General features: G+C 39.0%; 1 protein-coding gene across 1 annotated transcript; it reads right to left on the bottom strand.

Annotated features, from left to right (window-relative positions):
* Positions 1–2434: 2434 nt before the first annotated feature.
* LOC133650472 (LRRN4 C-terminal-like protein) lies at positions 2435–15343 on the bottom strand. The gene is made up of 2 exons (XM_062047737.1): positions 15282–15343; positions 2435–6546 (listed from the first exon to the last, which is right to left on the bottom strand). The coding sequence occupies exon 2, from the start codon at positions 6536–6538 to the stop codon at positions 5849–5851; it is 690 nt and encodes a 229-aa protein (XP_061903721.1). The 5' UTR covers positions 6539–6546; positions 15282–15343; the 3' UTR covers positions 2435–5848.
* Between the last annotated feature and the right edge of the window lie 890 nt (positions 15344–16233).

Here is a 16233-nt window from a genome sequence, read left to right on the forward strand (position 1 = left end):
AGCCAACACAGAACTTGGAAAAAAAACATTCAGTTATGCTGCTCCCTGGTCATGGAATGACATCCATAAAGATCTGAGGCTACCAGAATGTATCACTTCGGGAGAGTTTAAGTCCATTTTAAAAGATCGAGAAACCAGTTCTCTTGGGAAATGTACTTGCTTTTAAATTGAATTATTACTTAATCGTTTAAAATTATTTTTGACCTGTTGTGTTATGACTGCTGTTGTATTGTCTTGTTGTAATTATTATTATTGTAACTTTGTTTGTGCCGCCCTCTTTGTCAGGTCGCTCTTGAAAAAGAGATTTTAATCTCAATGAGTCTTTACCTGATTATATGAAGGAAATTGAATTGAATTGAATTGGATTATGAGCTCCGCTGTCCCTCAATTGTCTGGTAGAGTGGGTGGGCAGGATTGTCCATGACGGCCAGCAGTTTGTCCAGTGTCCTCCTGTCCCTCACTGACACAAACGCCTCCAACTGCGTGCCAATAGTTGTAATCAGTTTGTCAATCTGGTTTAATTCCCTTTTGCTGGTGCTGCTCCCCCAACAAACCACTGCAAAGTACAGGGCACTGGCCACAACAGACTGATAAAAGATCTCCAACAGCTTGCTGCACACATTAAAGGACCTAAGCTTCCTCAGGAAGGCTCACGCCCTTCTTGTATACAGTTTTGCTGTTGTCCTTCCAGTCCAGTCTGCTGTTCAAGTGGACTCCCAGGTACTTGTACTGCCCCACTGCTGCCACCTCCCGGCCCTGGATTTTGATGGGCTCCACAGGGGTCATTCTCTTCTTGAAGTCGATGACCAGCTCATTAGTCTTGTCCACATTAAGGAGCAGATAGTTTGCCTGAGACCACTCCACAAAGTCAGGGATCAGTGTCCGGTACTCCAATTCCTGCCCCTCTCCGATACACCCGACCACACCAGAGTCATCAGAGTATTTCTGTAGGTGGCAGGACCTGGAACTGTACTGGAAGTCTGAGGTGTACAGGGTGAACATGAAAGGAGACAGGACAGTCCCCTGTGGAGCACCTACACCACTAACCACAGTATCCGACAGGGAGCTCCCCAGTCGCACAAACTGGGGCCTGTCAGACAAGTAATCAGTGATCCAGGAGACAATGGATGAACTGACACCCATCCTGAGCAACTTGTCACTCATCAGAATTGGCTGAATGGTGTAAATAGACTCTGGAGAAATCATAGAACATGATACTCATAGTGCCCCTCCCACCATCCAGGTGAGAGAGAGCACGATGCAGCAGGTAGATAACAGCTGGTACCAAGCGCTCAGTCTGTGAGCATGAACTGATGAAGCCTCTTTGGATGAGAGGCAAAATGTCTTGTAAGACAAACAGAAAACACAATTTAATGAAAAGTAGGGTTGTCAAAATGAACGCGTAATTATTATTCAGATTAAAAAATGTAATGCAATTAACCCATCTGCGGCACAGAGTGCCTCCTCCAAAGTCCCTGTAATGTTGCTGGTAATAAATTTTGGACAGTTAGTCTAATTAGTGTCACAGACTGTAGGAGCAAACAAGTCAATATGAAAGACATTAAACAGCATGTTGGCCTTCTCCGTGGGAAATTTGAGCACAAAAGAAACATGCCGAACCAAATATTATACACACTCTGCAGGAAAACGTTTTCGTCCTTATTTCCAGCTTAAAATATCACATAACAAAAAACGTGGATAAATGTTTGGGTTTTGTGAACATGATTAAAGGGCCCCTCAAATGCTGACAACATTGGGACTTATTTCATAGTTGTGGACCTAAAATTATGTCTTCAGGTAAAATTCCCCCTGAAAATAGACACAATAGCAATTTTAGACTTGCATAGTATGTGTTGTGGTAGCAGCTTCATCCCGAATTATTCAAACACAGAATTTGAAGAAATTACAAATATGTCTACCAGATGCATTGTTGCAGGTTGTAGTAATACAACTAAGGAAAGAGCCGGCCTGCATACATTTCCAAATTATAGGAGCATGAGGAAAGTATGGTTCTCTTCAGCCAAATAAAATAGTGCAAAATTCGACGCACCAAGTGAGAAAAGTGTAATTTGCAGTGACCATTTCAATGATTCTGACTTTAAAGAAGATGGAAGTATGGATGGAATTGTTTTTTTAAAAACTCAAGCCATATTCGATCATTAAAATTAGGAGCCCCCTCAAAGGGAGGAAGACTGAGTCTGAACCTGTGGAAAATGGAGAAAGAAAAGCAGGCCCGGAAATCAAAAACTAGAGAAAAAGATGTTAAGCCTTCTACTATTTAATTTTGCGTCCTATCCTACTGATGTGTTCCTCAAGAGCAGGAAAGTCTGTAAATGACAACTTTTATATTTATTTTTTACTCCGTATCAGTTTTAAAGTAATCATGGACCAGGGCGACAAAAACATGCAAATAAGTAAGAAAGTAAGTAAAGTAAGCATTTATAAGTATTTATAAAGCGCTTTTCACAGAAAAAATCACAAAGCACTGTACAAAACATAGGTGAAGTAAAACAACAATTACATTAAAACAGGGGCAACATCATAAAAAGAATACAAAGTGGATTAAAATTGATAGTTAAAAAGTGCATTAACTAAAAGCTTTACTAAAAAGAGAAGTTATCAAAAGTTTCTTAAAAGTGTCAACGCAGTCAAGATCACGGAGGGACTGATGAAAATTGTTCCAGAGTCTGGGAGCTTTAGCCTGGAATGCCAGCTCTGAACGGGTTTTGTGAAATAAGTGATCAAAATAATAGTTTTACATTGCCTCTATCCACACTTTCTGTGTGGAAAAATGGGCAATTAATTGTGATTTAATCAAATGTATTTGTTTGATGGAGCTAGTAAAAAATTTGTCTTGACTTAAAAATAACTTCTTAAAAAGAGGGATCGCCCAACACATTACGTTACCCTGCAAATTATTTGCCACTTGCCAAGATTTCAAATGTTATTTCTATAAATTTCCCTAGTTTTGAGGTCTAATTTTCTTATTTTTAGTCATTTTACAGCATCATCTTAATGTTAGCATGAATAATTATATTTGGTCTATTCTGCGTTAAAATTGAGAAAATAACTATTCAAATAAGATATGTTATTTTACTCCACATAGAAAATCTTGTTTAAAATTTCAGCAACATCAAGAGGATGCTTAATTTAAGAATTGCATTTTAAATAATGCTTGTTTTCAGAATAAAGTACTTATTTCTAGCTTAAAAGTCCTGCTATTTTTTTTAGATATAGAAATCTTAATTTAGGATGTTTTATAAAGTAAAATTAACTGGCTGCATAGACAGATAATTTTTTCTAACTTTTAGTAATATTTTTCCTAAAATCTAGTCTTTTTATTATGTCAGCTCTTTTTTGCAGTGTACAGTACTGTTGGAAACATCTGTTGTAAGAAAAGGACGCCAAAATAGCAAACGGGAACCATGTGGAAGTGAGACATGCAGATGGAAGTCTGTTGACAAAAGCTTTGAAGATTTGAAATAGTGGACATTCTTTATTAGTGGGCATTCTTATTAGTGGACATTCCTTCTTATCGTGGCTTCGTAGCAGCACAGGAGTGGACGACTGCTGAGTCTATTAGAGTCAAAACAAGTCCAACGGAATCCAAATTTCCTTACAAAAAATATGTTTTATGACAGCTGGAAAAACAACGTCAGACACTTGAGCTCCCACTTCCGACATCATCACAGATGGCTCTGGTAAACATCTCCACAGGAGGAAGAGTTGAGCTGTGTTTAATAGAACCTTTAGGAAATGTACAGTAATTTGATTCATTTAAGCCTTGTTCTATGTGCGTTTTTGTCTGAGGAGAAATAAAAGGCGACATTCACATCACATTCACTCAATGTGCTTAGTGGCATAAGCTCTCGCAGAGAGATTAAGCATAAAGCACACTTTTTTTTTTATTGTCTAATATGGTGTGGAACATTTCTCAAAAATGACACCATACTTTAAAAAAATGAGAACATGCATTGAATCAAGTCAGTATAATACATCTAAATTATGTTTATATTCTGTACAAACTACCGTGTTGTGTTTTTTGGACTCCGAAGTGTTTACATTACTCCTCATGTTGCCCCCAAATTGTGCAGAAACATGCAGCAAAGCACTGGCTTTCTTCTAAATTGATGTTAAAGAACTCTGCTAGATTATCTGTAAACGTTGTCATCAGGGATTTATTTTCCTAAAAAACTTGGCTGCAGAATGAATCAGCGTACTTTATATTGTACTTAACTCCTACGCATATTTTTCAATGACTTCTCTCCTTTTACTGTATTCACTTGCACTGCAAGACACAACCGAGGTATTCAAGTGTATTAGAAGCAGTTTTCAATAGGATGCAGTAGAGTTGTACCCTACATCAACACCTGCCTGACAGCATTATGATCTTTTGTATAATTATTGTAAATAGCATGATTTGGGTTTTAACATACAATTTGACTTTTAAAAACATCTAGGCTAGGATTCTCAAACTGTGGTACGTGTACCACAAGTGGTACGCGGGCTCCAGCTAGTGGTACGCCAAATAATCACTTAATTAAATATATTCAAACAGTGTTACTGTTCAAACTGTGTGTAATGTTACAGTGGCCAAAAATATTAACAACCAAAAATATTTAACAAGTATATTTAATACCTCTGCCTTGTTTTTAATCAATGTTTAGGACTACTACGCTTCTGTATTTTAATGTTTGTCATTATGGTGGTACTTGGAAAGCCAAGTGTTTTCTGAGGTGGTTGAAAGTTGAGAGAACCACTGACCTAGGCTACAATTAAAATGACAAAGCAAACAGTAGTGATGCGTAAGTGAGTGTGTGGCACACTCAGTAGCTGTATTGACACTGCGTAGACACGCTGGCGCCAACGCTGGATAAAAAAGTCACTGCATTTGACCTGGAAATTCAATTAATAGTTAGCGAATATGTTTTTTCGTATTTATATATTCTGCACGAATAGCTTTGCAAAAAATAATTTGAAACGTTCATATCTGGTCAATGACCCAAAGAGTAAACAGGAAGATAAATCAAAATAATCTCCAGTAGTTCTATTTAGATCGATGATTGTGAGAAAAACTGGCACTACTATGACTTTTTTCAGTACGGGTTGTCACTCTAAGATGAAAGAAGCGCCAGTTTTCTGCTTTGTAGTCAAACGACACAGCAGCTGTATCGGTCAAATGTTTTTTTTCCTAAAGGTACACACACATCACTTCTTTGTTTTGTGATGCTTCAAAGCGTCAGTATTGTTTGACCCGTTACCAGCAAACAGTGACTTTAAATAATAGTTTGCCATTATTAGTGTTTGTATTTATAAAAATATGTGGCCCTGTGATGAGGTGGCAACTTGTCCAGGGTGTACCCCGCCTTCCGCCCGATTGTAGCTGAGATAGGCTCCAGCACCCCCCTCTGCCCCGAAAGGGATAAGCGGTAGAAAATGGATGGATGGATGGATGGATGTTTGCATTGTATTTATATTTACGCCCATCCATGTTCTGCTTATCCTCCAACATTATGTGTAATATCAAACGTAGATAAATCTGCAATAAAAATATATACATAATCATACTACATAGTTATACATTCTTTTTTTATGTTTAACAATGTAACGTTACATTTTTTTTTGTATTTTTACATATTGAATTATTAGTTTTTTTTGTTTTTTTTTCTATATTACATTTATTATGACAATATTGCTTTATCAGATGACAATACTGTATTTTTAAGTTTAAAATAAATAAATTAAATGAAAAACAATAACAAATAAAGCCTGGCCTTTTTTTATATAATTTTTCTATCCGTAATAATATAAATATTGCAGAATGTCCTAAGAGGGTTTGTTTTGTCATTTATGTCCCAGCTGTGTGACTCATAGTGATGTTTCTCCGCAGCTTCCTTTGCCGCCGTCGCCTCCAAAGCAGAACGACCACAAGGAGGAGAATCAGGAGGCCGAGAGCGCCCCCTATCAGTCCTGCTTTGAGAGGCAGATTGTGGTCCTTAGGCTGGTACATCACACACGAGGCCTCGCTATCTCCGGCGTTGTTCAGCGCCACCACGCACACCTCGGAGACGTTCTCGACGGGACCCACGCCGCCCCATCGCCGCTCCCTCCCGAACCTCTGCCTCTCTTTCCCTCCGACCGTCACGCTGTAAGCCGTCACGTAGGACAAAGGGGCACACCAGCGCACAACCACGTCAGACCCGTTCCAAGCTACGGATTTCAGGTAAGGAGCCTCCGGCGCCACCAGGTGAGACGTAACCCCCGGACACAAGCAGTGATTGGTGACGGTGCACGGTGGTTCGTTCTCCGTGCAGGGGTTGTAATCACATCTCTGCACAGCTATTCCTCCTCTCGGAGAAACGATCTTTGGCGGAACAGTGCTCGGTTCGTCCTCTGGGTCGTAATATTCATCCGGGGGTAGCTCCTCGTCCTTGGCGGGTATGAGGGGTCCTGCGGGATTGGACCCTGGCTGGGTAATGGAACTTTTAATGAGAGCCAGGAAGATAATTGTCAGGGCAAAGTTTCTGTTGGCAGCCATCACAAAGCCTGGAAATGGTACAAAGAACACTCATCAGTATCAATATGTACTTACAGTATATAGTCACTTTTACAGGAGGGAACTAATCATTTGGTCCCTGCTCATTTTACAAGTTTCCCCTTACAATCAAAATAACATGAAATATAGATATCTACTTGTATTTGACCTATAAGTATTTCATCCCAGGAGGTAGTTTGGTAAACTCATTATACAAGATTCTCTCTAAATTGTGAATGTTTTGAGGCTGTCCCTTGGCAACTTGAATTTTGTGTTCCAAGTTCTAGAGACTGACTTCCTCTTGAGACACTCCTTTTCATGGTTTGGGTTTTTTCATGCCATCTTCATGTTCATCGCTCCCAAAGCCCGATATATCCGACAGCCGGGATGGTGGTTTTAGGCATTTCTCTTTAACTCAAAACACGGCCAGTTGGGTTGAAGCTAAAGAGATTAATTTAGCAATGTAGTTATTGGTGATGGTACTCCATACTCGACTGAGATCATTCACCAGCTTCTACCCGGAATGGGTACTTAAGACATTTAAACTAAACAAAACTAATTCCTGGTAGCTGGGAATCGAAACTCTCCTTTGGTACTGTTTCCTTAGCATTCAAAAAAAGCATCTATTTATCCTATGCTTAAAAGACCTAACCTCGATTCTGACCTCCTGTTGAACTACAGGACGGTGTCGCACCTTCTGTTTATCTAAAAAGTCCTGGAAAAAATTGTTGCACAACTTCTAAATAAAAACTTAGCATTTAACAATCTTTGTGAACCATTCCAGTCAAAGTTCAGGGCAAATCACTCTACTGAGAGGGCCCTCGCAAAAGTGACTAATGATCTATTGCTAACTATGGATGCTGATGCGTCATTCATGTTGCTGTTACGTTCTATTGGCACGTTTCGGTATGTCAGACTGAGCTTTTTCTTGGTTTAACTCCTATCTCATTGGCAGGATGCACTGTGTATCCCGTATTAACGTTACTTCGAAGTATGTTAAGGTAACGTGCGGAGCCCCACAGGGTTTGGTGCTTGTCCCTGCTCCCTTTAGCATGCACTGCATATTTGCAAATACGGTGTTAAAGGCCTACTGAAATGAATTTTTTTTATTTAAACGGGGATACCAGATCCATTCTATGTGTCATACTTGATCATTTCGCGATATTGCCATATTTTTGCTGAAAGGATTTAGTATAGAACGACGATAAAGTTTGCAACTTTTGGTCTCTGATAAAAAAAAAGCCTTACCCCCACCGGAAGTAGCGTGACGTAGTCAGTTGATCGCCTCCTCATATTTTCCTATTGTTTTCAATGCAGCTAGAGTTATTCGGACCGAGAAAGCGACGATTACCCCATTAATTTGAGCGAGGATGAAAGATTTGTGGATGAGGAACGTTAGAGTGACGGACTAGAATGCAGTGCAAGACATCTTTTTTCGCTCTGACCGTAACTTAGGTACAAGCTGGCTCATTGGATTCCACACTCTCTCCTTTTTCTATTGTGGATCACGGATTTGTATTTTAAACCACCTCGGATACTATATCCTCTTAAAAATGAGAGTCGAGAACGCGAAATGGACATTCACAGTGACTTTTATCTCCACGACAATACATCGACGAAACACTTTAGCTACGGAGCTAACGTGATAGCATCGGGCTCAACTGCATATAGAAACAAAATAAATAAATCCCTGACTGGAAGGATAGACAGAAGATCAACAATACTATTAAACCATGGACATGTAAATACACGGTTAATGCTTTCCAGCCTGGCGAAGGTTAACAATGCTGTTGCTAACGACGCCTTTGAAGCTTACTTAGCTAGGGAGCTAACGTGATAGTATCGGGCTCAAATGCAGATAGAAACAAAATACATAAACCCCTGACTGGAAGGATAGACAGAAAATCAACAATACTATTAAACCATGAACATGTAAATACACGGTTATAGCTTTCCAGCTTGGCGAAGCTTAAAAATGCTGTTGCCAACGACGCCATTGAAGCTAACTTAGTATTACGGGACCTCACAGAGCTATGATAAAAACATTAGCGCTCCACCTACGCCAGCCAGCCCTCATCTGCTCATCAACACCCGTGCTCACCTGCGTTGCAGCGATCGACGGAAGGACGAAGGACTTCACCACGATCATCCGTGCGGTCGGTGGCTAGCGTGGGCTAGCGCGTCTGCTATCCAAGTCAAAGTCTTCCTGGTTGTGTTGCTACAGCCAGCCGCTAATACACCGATCCCACCTACAACTTTCTTCTTTGCAGTCTTCATTGTTCATTAAACAAATTGCAAAAGATTCACCAACACAGATGTCCAGAATACTGTGGAATTATGAGATGAAAACAGAGCTTTTTGTATTGGATTCAATGTATCCGCATACTTCCGTTTCAACGATTGACGTCACACGCATACGTCATCATACATAGACGTTTTCAACCGGAAGTTTAGCGGGAAATTTAAAATTGCACTTTATAAATTAACCCGGCCGTATTGGCATGTGTTGCAATGTTAAGATTTCATCATTGATATATAAACTATCAGACTGCGTGGTCGGTAGTAGTGGGTTTCAGTAGGCCTTTAACTTTCACTGTTATGCTGATGACACCCAACTCTACATGCCCCTAAAGCTGACCAACATGCCAGATTGTCGTCACCTGGAGGCGTGTCTACATGAAATCAAACAATGGATGTCCAGAAACTTTTTGTATCTTAACGCTAAGAAAACGGAAATGTTGGTTATCGGTCCTGCTAGACACCAGCACTTGTTTAAAGATACCACATTAAAATGTGATAACAAAACAATCGTACAAAGCAACTCAGTGAAGAACTATCCCAACTCTCTCCTTTGAGTCACACATTAAGAGTGAAACCTAAACAGCCTTCTTTTATCTCCGTAATAACGCTAAAATCCGGCCCATTTTGTCCACCAATGACGCAGAGATCATTGTACACCCGTTCGCTACGTCTCCTTTCCATTACTGTAACGTGTTATTTTCGGGGCTTCCTATGTCCAGCTTTGAAAGATTACAGTTGGTAGTAAGAAAGTATGTACACTTAAGTTGCGGATTTAAGGTTTTGTTACTTACGTACAAAATATTAAATGTTTTAGCACCATCTTATCTTGCTGATTGTATTGTACCCTACGTTCCATCCAGGAACCTATGTTCCAAGAACGCCGGCTTATCCCAGAGCCCAAAAAAAGTCTAGAGTGTTTTCTATTCGGGCTCCAGTACTCTGGAATGCCCTACCAGCAACAGTTAGAGATGCCACCTCAGTAGAAGTATTTAAACCTCTTAAAACTCTACTTGATACTTTAGCTTTTAAATAGACTCTGTTTTAGACCAGTTGACCTGCTGCTTCTCTCTCTTTCTTGCCCCCTTCTCCTGCAAGATGGCCACAGATAATTGATGGAGGAGTGCTAGCTGTTTTAAGTCTTGACCTAGTGTGGACCACTCTTCTATGACCTGGATAGAGATCTCCTACGACCCTCTGCTTGCCCCCAATGAACTAGACTCTCGCATTATAATGAATGATATCATTGTGGTTTGTGCAGCCCTTCGAGGCACCTGTGATTGAGGGCTATATAAATTAACTTTGACGGATACTTTGAGGTTTAATAAATGTTAGTTTGATAATAAAATCACATTTTTTAATTAACATTTAAAACTGAGTAATGATAACTGTGCTGTCCACTTGTTATATATTGTTTTTTTAAACTTCTGAGTCTCATTTGCAAGTATTATGTAGTAGACTTTACATAAAAGATTTGTCCAGGGTGTACCCCGCCTTCCGCCTGAATGCAGCTGGGTTAGGCTCCAGCCACCTCTGCAAGCCAGAGAGGGACAAGCGGTAGAAAATGGATGGATGGACTTTGCATACTGTTGGAATTCCAGAGACACTAGAGGGCAGTAGAGTAAAGGCATAGCCAGAAAGTAATATTTGCTATGAAATTGAATGTACCAGTCTAGTCTTATGTTGAGCCCTTGAAATTGTTTGTACTGTAAGTATTGTACATATAACACACCAGCCGTTTGATTGTAACGTTCATCTAAGTTGTGTTTTTTATTACCAAAGGTGTTGAAATCGCCATGTAAAATCGCTAATGCTAATCAGTAGCATGTCTATGGCAAATTAGATGTAAATTAGCATCAAGTCAGCACATTTTGGACAAGTGGAACCTTACTGTGCATTTAAGTGATTTCTATGAGACATACTTGCTTTGTTGGCATTGAATATTGCAACATTATCTAGCGGCAGTCCAACTGTGTCTGCTTTGAGGGCTTGTTTCCACGCCAAATGTTTGAGCCATTGTTTGGTCTGCAACAAAAATGTTAAAATATAGCACCGTTTGATTTTATGTGAATCGATTATCGTTAGTACGGACGGAATTTGGTCAGTACCTTAATTAAAGTACAGAATTTAACACTCATCCCTATCCTTCGCCTTTTTCATAAGCATTCTTACTAGAGATGTCCGATAATATCGGTCTACCGATATTATCGGCCGATAAATGCTTTAAAATGTAATATCGGAAATTATCGGTATCGGTTTTGTTATTATCGGTATCGTTTTTTTAAAGTTATTTATTATTAAATCAACATAAAAAACACAAGATACACTTACAATTAGTGCACCAACCCAAAAAACCTCCCTCCCCCCATTTACACTCATTCACACTCATTCACACAAAAGGGTTGTTTCTTTCTGTTATTAATATTCTGGTTCCTACATTATATATCAATATATATCAATACAGTCTGCAAGGGATACAGTCTGTAAGCACACTTGATTGTGCGTGCTGCTGGTCCACTAATAGTACTAACCTTTAACAGTTAAATTTACTAATTTTCATTCATTACTAGTTTCTATGTAACTGTTTTTATGTTGTTTTACTTTCTTTTTTATTCAAGAAAATGTTTTTAATTTATTTATCTTATTTTATTTCATAATTTTTTTTTAAAAGGACCTTATCTTCACCATACCTGGTTGTCCAAATTAGGCATAATAATGTGTTAATTCCACGACTGTATATATCGGTATCGGTAGTTAAAAGTTGGACAATATCGGAATATCGGATATCGGCAAAAAAGCCATTATCGGACATCCCTAATTCTTACCCCACCAAATCAAATCTTGTATGAAGCTCCAGAGCGAAGGCCACTGACTGCCATCTTGTATTTCTTTAAATTTTTAGTTATGGAGCCAACCATGTTTGGTTTTTTTCAATCACCAAGCTTCTTGCAGAAGAGACAGGACTAATTTTGTGCTTCACGGGCACATAAGTGGCCTGCGGTAGTCAGAATCAGTGGCTTCATGTGGCCCCATTCAAATCCAACATTACTAGTGTTTGATTTTGTACATTAAATTAAAGGGATTATGATTTTTTTCCTACATTTAAAAAACTTCCTTGTGGTCGACATAACATGTAATGGTAGTTCTTTGGTCAACATTTTGCATAGATTATTCTTTGCAGACTGTCTTCAAGCCGTTTTCCGACCTTCTCACCAGGATGTGTTTTAGGGAGGTTGGACATTCCAACAAAAAATATAACATATGTTACTTTTTGGAAAATGTAAAAATCAATGCTGGTGGTCTTAGTAAGCAATGTGTTTGTGAACAAAACGGCCAATCTCCTGCATCTGACATTAACATCTTACATGTGCCACTAGGATAAATCTTGGGCCCGTTATTATTTTGTAATATTTTAAATAATAAACAAATAAATGCAATTATTTTTTGGCCCGGGACATTATAAATGTTTGCTTTTTTCTGCTCCCTTTTGGAAAAAATGTTTTTCTTTTTTTTTCTTTTAATATTATTCCCATTGTTTTTTGATATAACTATATTGTATTGGAAATGCTATATTTGTTTTTTTTGTTTGAAATGTATACATTAAATTAAATAGTGTGTACATCAATGACCTACCAAAAATGTGTCTATCTAATATATTGATGCACGAAGATGATGCTGTTCTATATGTGCATACTAAAAATAAGCAGCAAGGCGCAGCTGCTATGTCAGAGGTATTCAGTTGGCTGCAACGCTCCCACTTACACCTTAATGTTTCCAAATCAGTGTGTATATTGTTCTGCAAAAAAACAACAACAAAAAGAATTAATACTTACCCAGATGTATTTGTACTTGGAACAAAACTTAGGGTCGTGCAAAATTGTAAGTTTTTGGGAGTTTGATTCACTATTATCATATACAGCGCATCTGAAAAGTATGCACAGCGCTTTACTTTTTCCACATTTTATGTTGCAGCCTTATTCCAGAATTGGATAAATTGTTTTTGTCCTCAAAATTCTACACACAATACCCCGTAATGACAATGTGAAAAGTTTTTTAGTTTTTGCAATTTAAAAAAAAAAATTTTTTTTAAACTAAACAAATCACATGTACATACGTATTCACAGCCTTTGCTCAATACTTTGTCGATGCACCTTTGGCAGCAATTACAGCCTCAAGTCTTTTTTAATAAAATGCCACAGCTTGGCACACCTATCTTTGGGCAGTTTTGCCCATTCCACTTTGCAGCACCTCTCAAGCTCTATCAGGTTGGATGGGAAGCATTGGTTTTCATCCAGGATGTCTCTGTACATTGCTGCATTCATCTTGGTCTAGTCAGGGAGGTGACCAACAACCCGACGGTCACTCTGTCAGAGCTACAGTATTCCTCTGTGGAGAGAGGAGAACCTTCCAGAACGACAACCATCTCTGTCGCAAACCACTAATTAGGCCTGTATGTTAGAGTGGCCAGAGAGAAGCAATTTCTCAGTAAAAAGTTTGCCAAAATACACTTGAAATATTCTCATTCCATGAGAAACTTGGTCAGATGAGACAAAAGATTGAACTCTTTAGCGTGAATGCCAGGCATCATGTTTGGAGGAGACCAATACCATCCTTACAGTCCAGCATGGTGGTGGCACCATCATGCTGTGGGGATGTTTTTCATAGGTAGGAACTGGGAGACTAGTCAGGATAGAGGGAAAGATGAATGCACCAATGTACAGAGACATTCTGGATGAAAACCACTGCTTCCCATCCAATCTGATGGAGCTGGAGAGGTGCTGCAAAGAGGAATGGGCGAAACTGCCCAAAGATAGGTGTGCCAAGCTTGTGGCATCATAGTCAAAACGACTTGAGGCTGTAATTGCTGGCAAAGGTGCATCAACAAAGTATTAAGCAAAGGCTGTGAACACTTATGTACATGTGATTTTTGTTTAGCTTTTTGGAATACGGCTGTAACAAAATGTGGAAAAAGTGAAGCACTGTAAATATTTTCCAGATGCACTGTAAGCATTAAGTTAAAAAAATCGGTGAATAAAATCAAATTTCAAATATATAAGAAAATATTTAACAACCAACTGCTGAGCTTTACTTTAATTTAATGATTATACCCATATTTCAATTACTTATACTAAACATTGACAAATAAATCCAAATTTGTCAAAGTTATTTAGAAAAACACATTAAAAGTACTTGAAAAAAGACCCATCATGTATCATCATTGCAGAATACTCCTGAAATACTACCTAATCTCAAAGTATACAAAATTATTAACCTAGCGTCACCTCCTCTATAAACATTATAAAGTGAAATACCAACCGGACAACTAAGTCCGGCACCTGAGGGGACCGTTTAGTGCCGTTTAGAAAAATTGTGTTTGGCCAACTCTCACTTTCCTATGGACCCTATGGATTACAATACCTGTAAATATAAGGGAACTAGCAACACAAGCAGCATTTAATAAGGCTTTGAAAAAAATGTCTGCTTTAGAGTCAAAATTGTAATCATCATTTATTGACTACTTGTACAAAAATAGAAGTGTTAATGTATATTATGCAATATCCATTTTATCAATTGTTTTATGAATCATGTGAGGTAAGTGTATGGCAGTGAGTGTCTACAACATCCGATTCACTTCTAAACCCTGGAATTGTAATATTGTGTGTACTGTGTTTTAAAATGAGTTTGTCGTATTTCTTATCAACTTGCCAAGGGACAGGAGATTAAAATATATATCACAGATTTACAAGTTAAATGTTCATTATTATGTATATTGTAAATATATTAATCTAAATCTAATTTTATATTTCATATGTTTTTATATGGGGTGGTATAGCTCGGTTGGTCGAGTGGCCGTGCCAGCAACTTGAGGGTTCCAGGTTCGATCCCCACTTCCGCCATCCTAGTCACTGCCGTCGTGTCCTTGGGCAAGACACTTTACCCACCCGCTCCCAGTGCCACCCACACTGGTTTAAATGTAACTTAAATATTGGGTTTCACTATGTAAAAGTGCTTTGAGTCACAAGAGAAAAGCGCTATATAAATATAATTCACTTCACTTTTTGTGGTTTGAAAGTTAAGCTCACACCAATTCAAACATTCCAGACAGTATTCCAGTAGCATTGCACAAGAGGCCCAGTAAATGCCTGCACACACACACACACACACACACACACACACACGCACACACACACACACACACACACACACACACACACACACACACACACACACACACACACACACACACACACACACACACACACACACCCATTCAGGACACAGTGAAGCCCAGTCCGCTGGATCCACTTACGGGAATGCTGCAATTTCTACACAACGAATCTCATTCAAACTCTTAAAATATTTTTTTATTCTCTTCACATAAGTGGTCACATTTTTGTGCAAAAAAAAAAAGTTCAGCTGAGTAGAATGCTGAAAACGAAGCTCCTACCTGTTAATGGTGCCGCAGATGCTCGCACTCCTATGAACTCTTGAGGAATCTGCAAGTGTGCCCTCCACTTGCCTGCTGCTCCTATTTATTTATCTGAATCTCCTTTAAAAAAAATCACCTCCTCCTTTTTGCCCTCCCACTCACTCCCCCCTCCCGCTCTGTTAGAGTAAAATGAGTGTGCAAGCTATTAGCAGAGTTTGCTATGACTATGAAATCATTGCTGATGAGGCCAGCATGCGCATTATTGCAACATTCTGCACATTTTTGCCTCTTAACGAGCTCTTGTTTGCCTTAAAGGGGAGAAGGCGATTAAAAGAGTGGCTTCGGTTCATTGAGGGTTTATCATTGCTGATGATGGCTGGTGGCTCACTCGTCTCACCTCAATAAAATGCAGGACTTTGCATGCAACACGACAACTATGTGTAAACTAAAGTTCGCCTGCTCACCAAATCTGGGAAATAAACGTGATCAGACTTGCTGGATGACAGTCTACAAGGTCGCCTCTCTAAAATGGCTAAAAGGGAGTAAAAAGAGGGATGTTGAGTAATTTGGGCGGATGAAATCTTTGTTAACATCAGGAAAAAACATTTGGATTTTATGAGAGAACTAATAAAAGGAGCATTGCTGATGTCGCTTCAACTATCACATCTGTCTTCTCTTATTTTTGGGACATACTCGGTCGGGGCTGTGTTGTCTATCTCTCTATCTGCACACATTAATTGGTGTGTGGGTGTTTACATGCACTGTGTGCACTACACAGTGTATCAGATACCAACGTGTATCACTGCTATACAAATAAAAATGTAAAGTCCATCAAACAGGAAATTTGACCTACTGCATAAATGCAAGCAGATGGCTACTTTTAGTGGGTTGTTTTCCACACAATTCACTGTCACCATGTCAGTTTTTTCCCCGACCACATGTGAATGGTCAACATGGGCCTGCAGATGTT

The sequence above is a fragment of the Entelurus aequoreus genome, linkage group LG05 (assembly GCF_033978785.1).
Source record: "Entelurus aequoreus isolate RoL-2023_Sb linkage group LG05, RoL_Eaeq_v1.1, whole genome shotgun sequence".
Taxonomy (NCBI): domain Eukaryota; kingdom Metazoa; phylum Chordata; class Actinopteri; order Syngnathiformes; family Syngnathidae; genus Entelurus; species Entelurus aequoreus.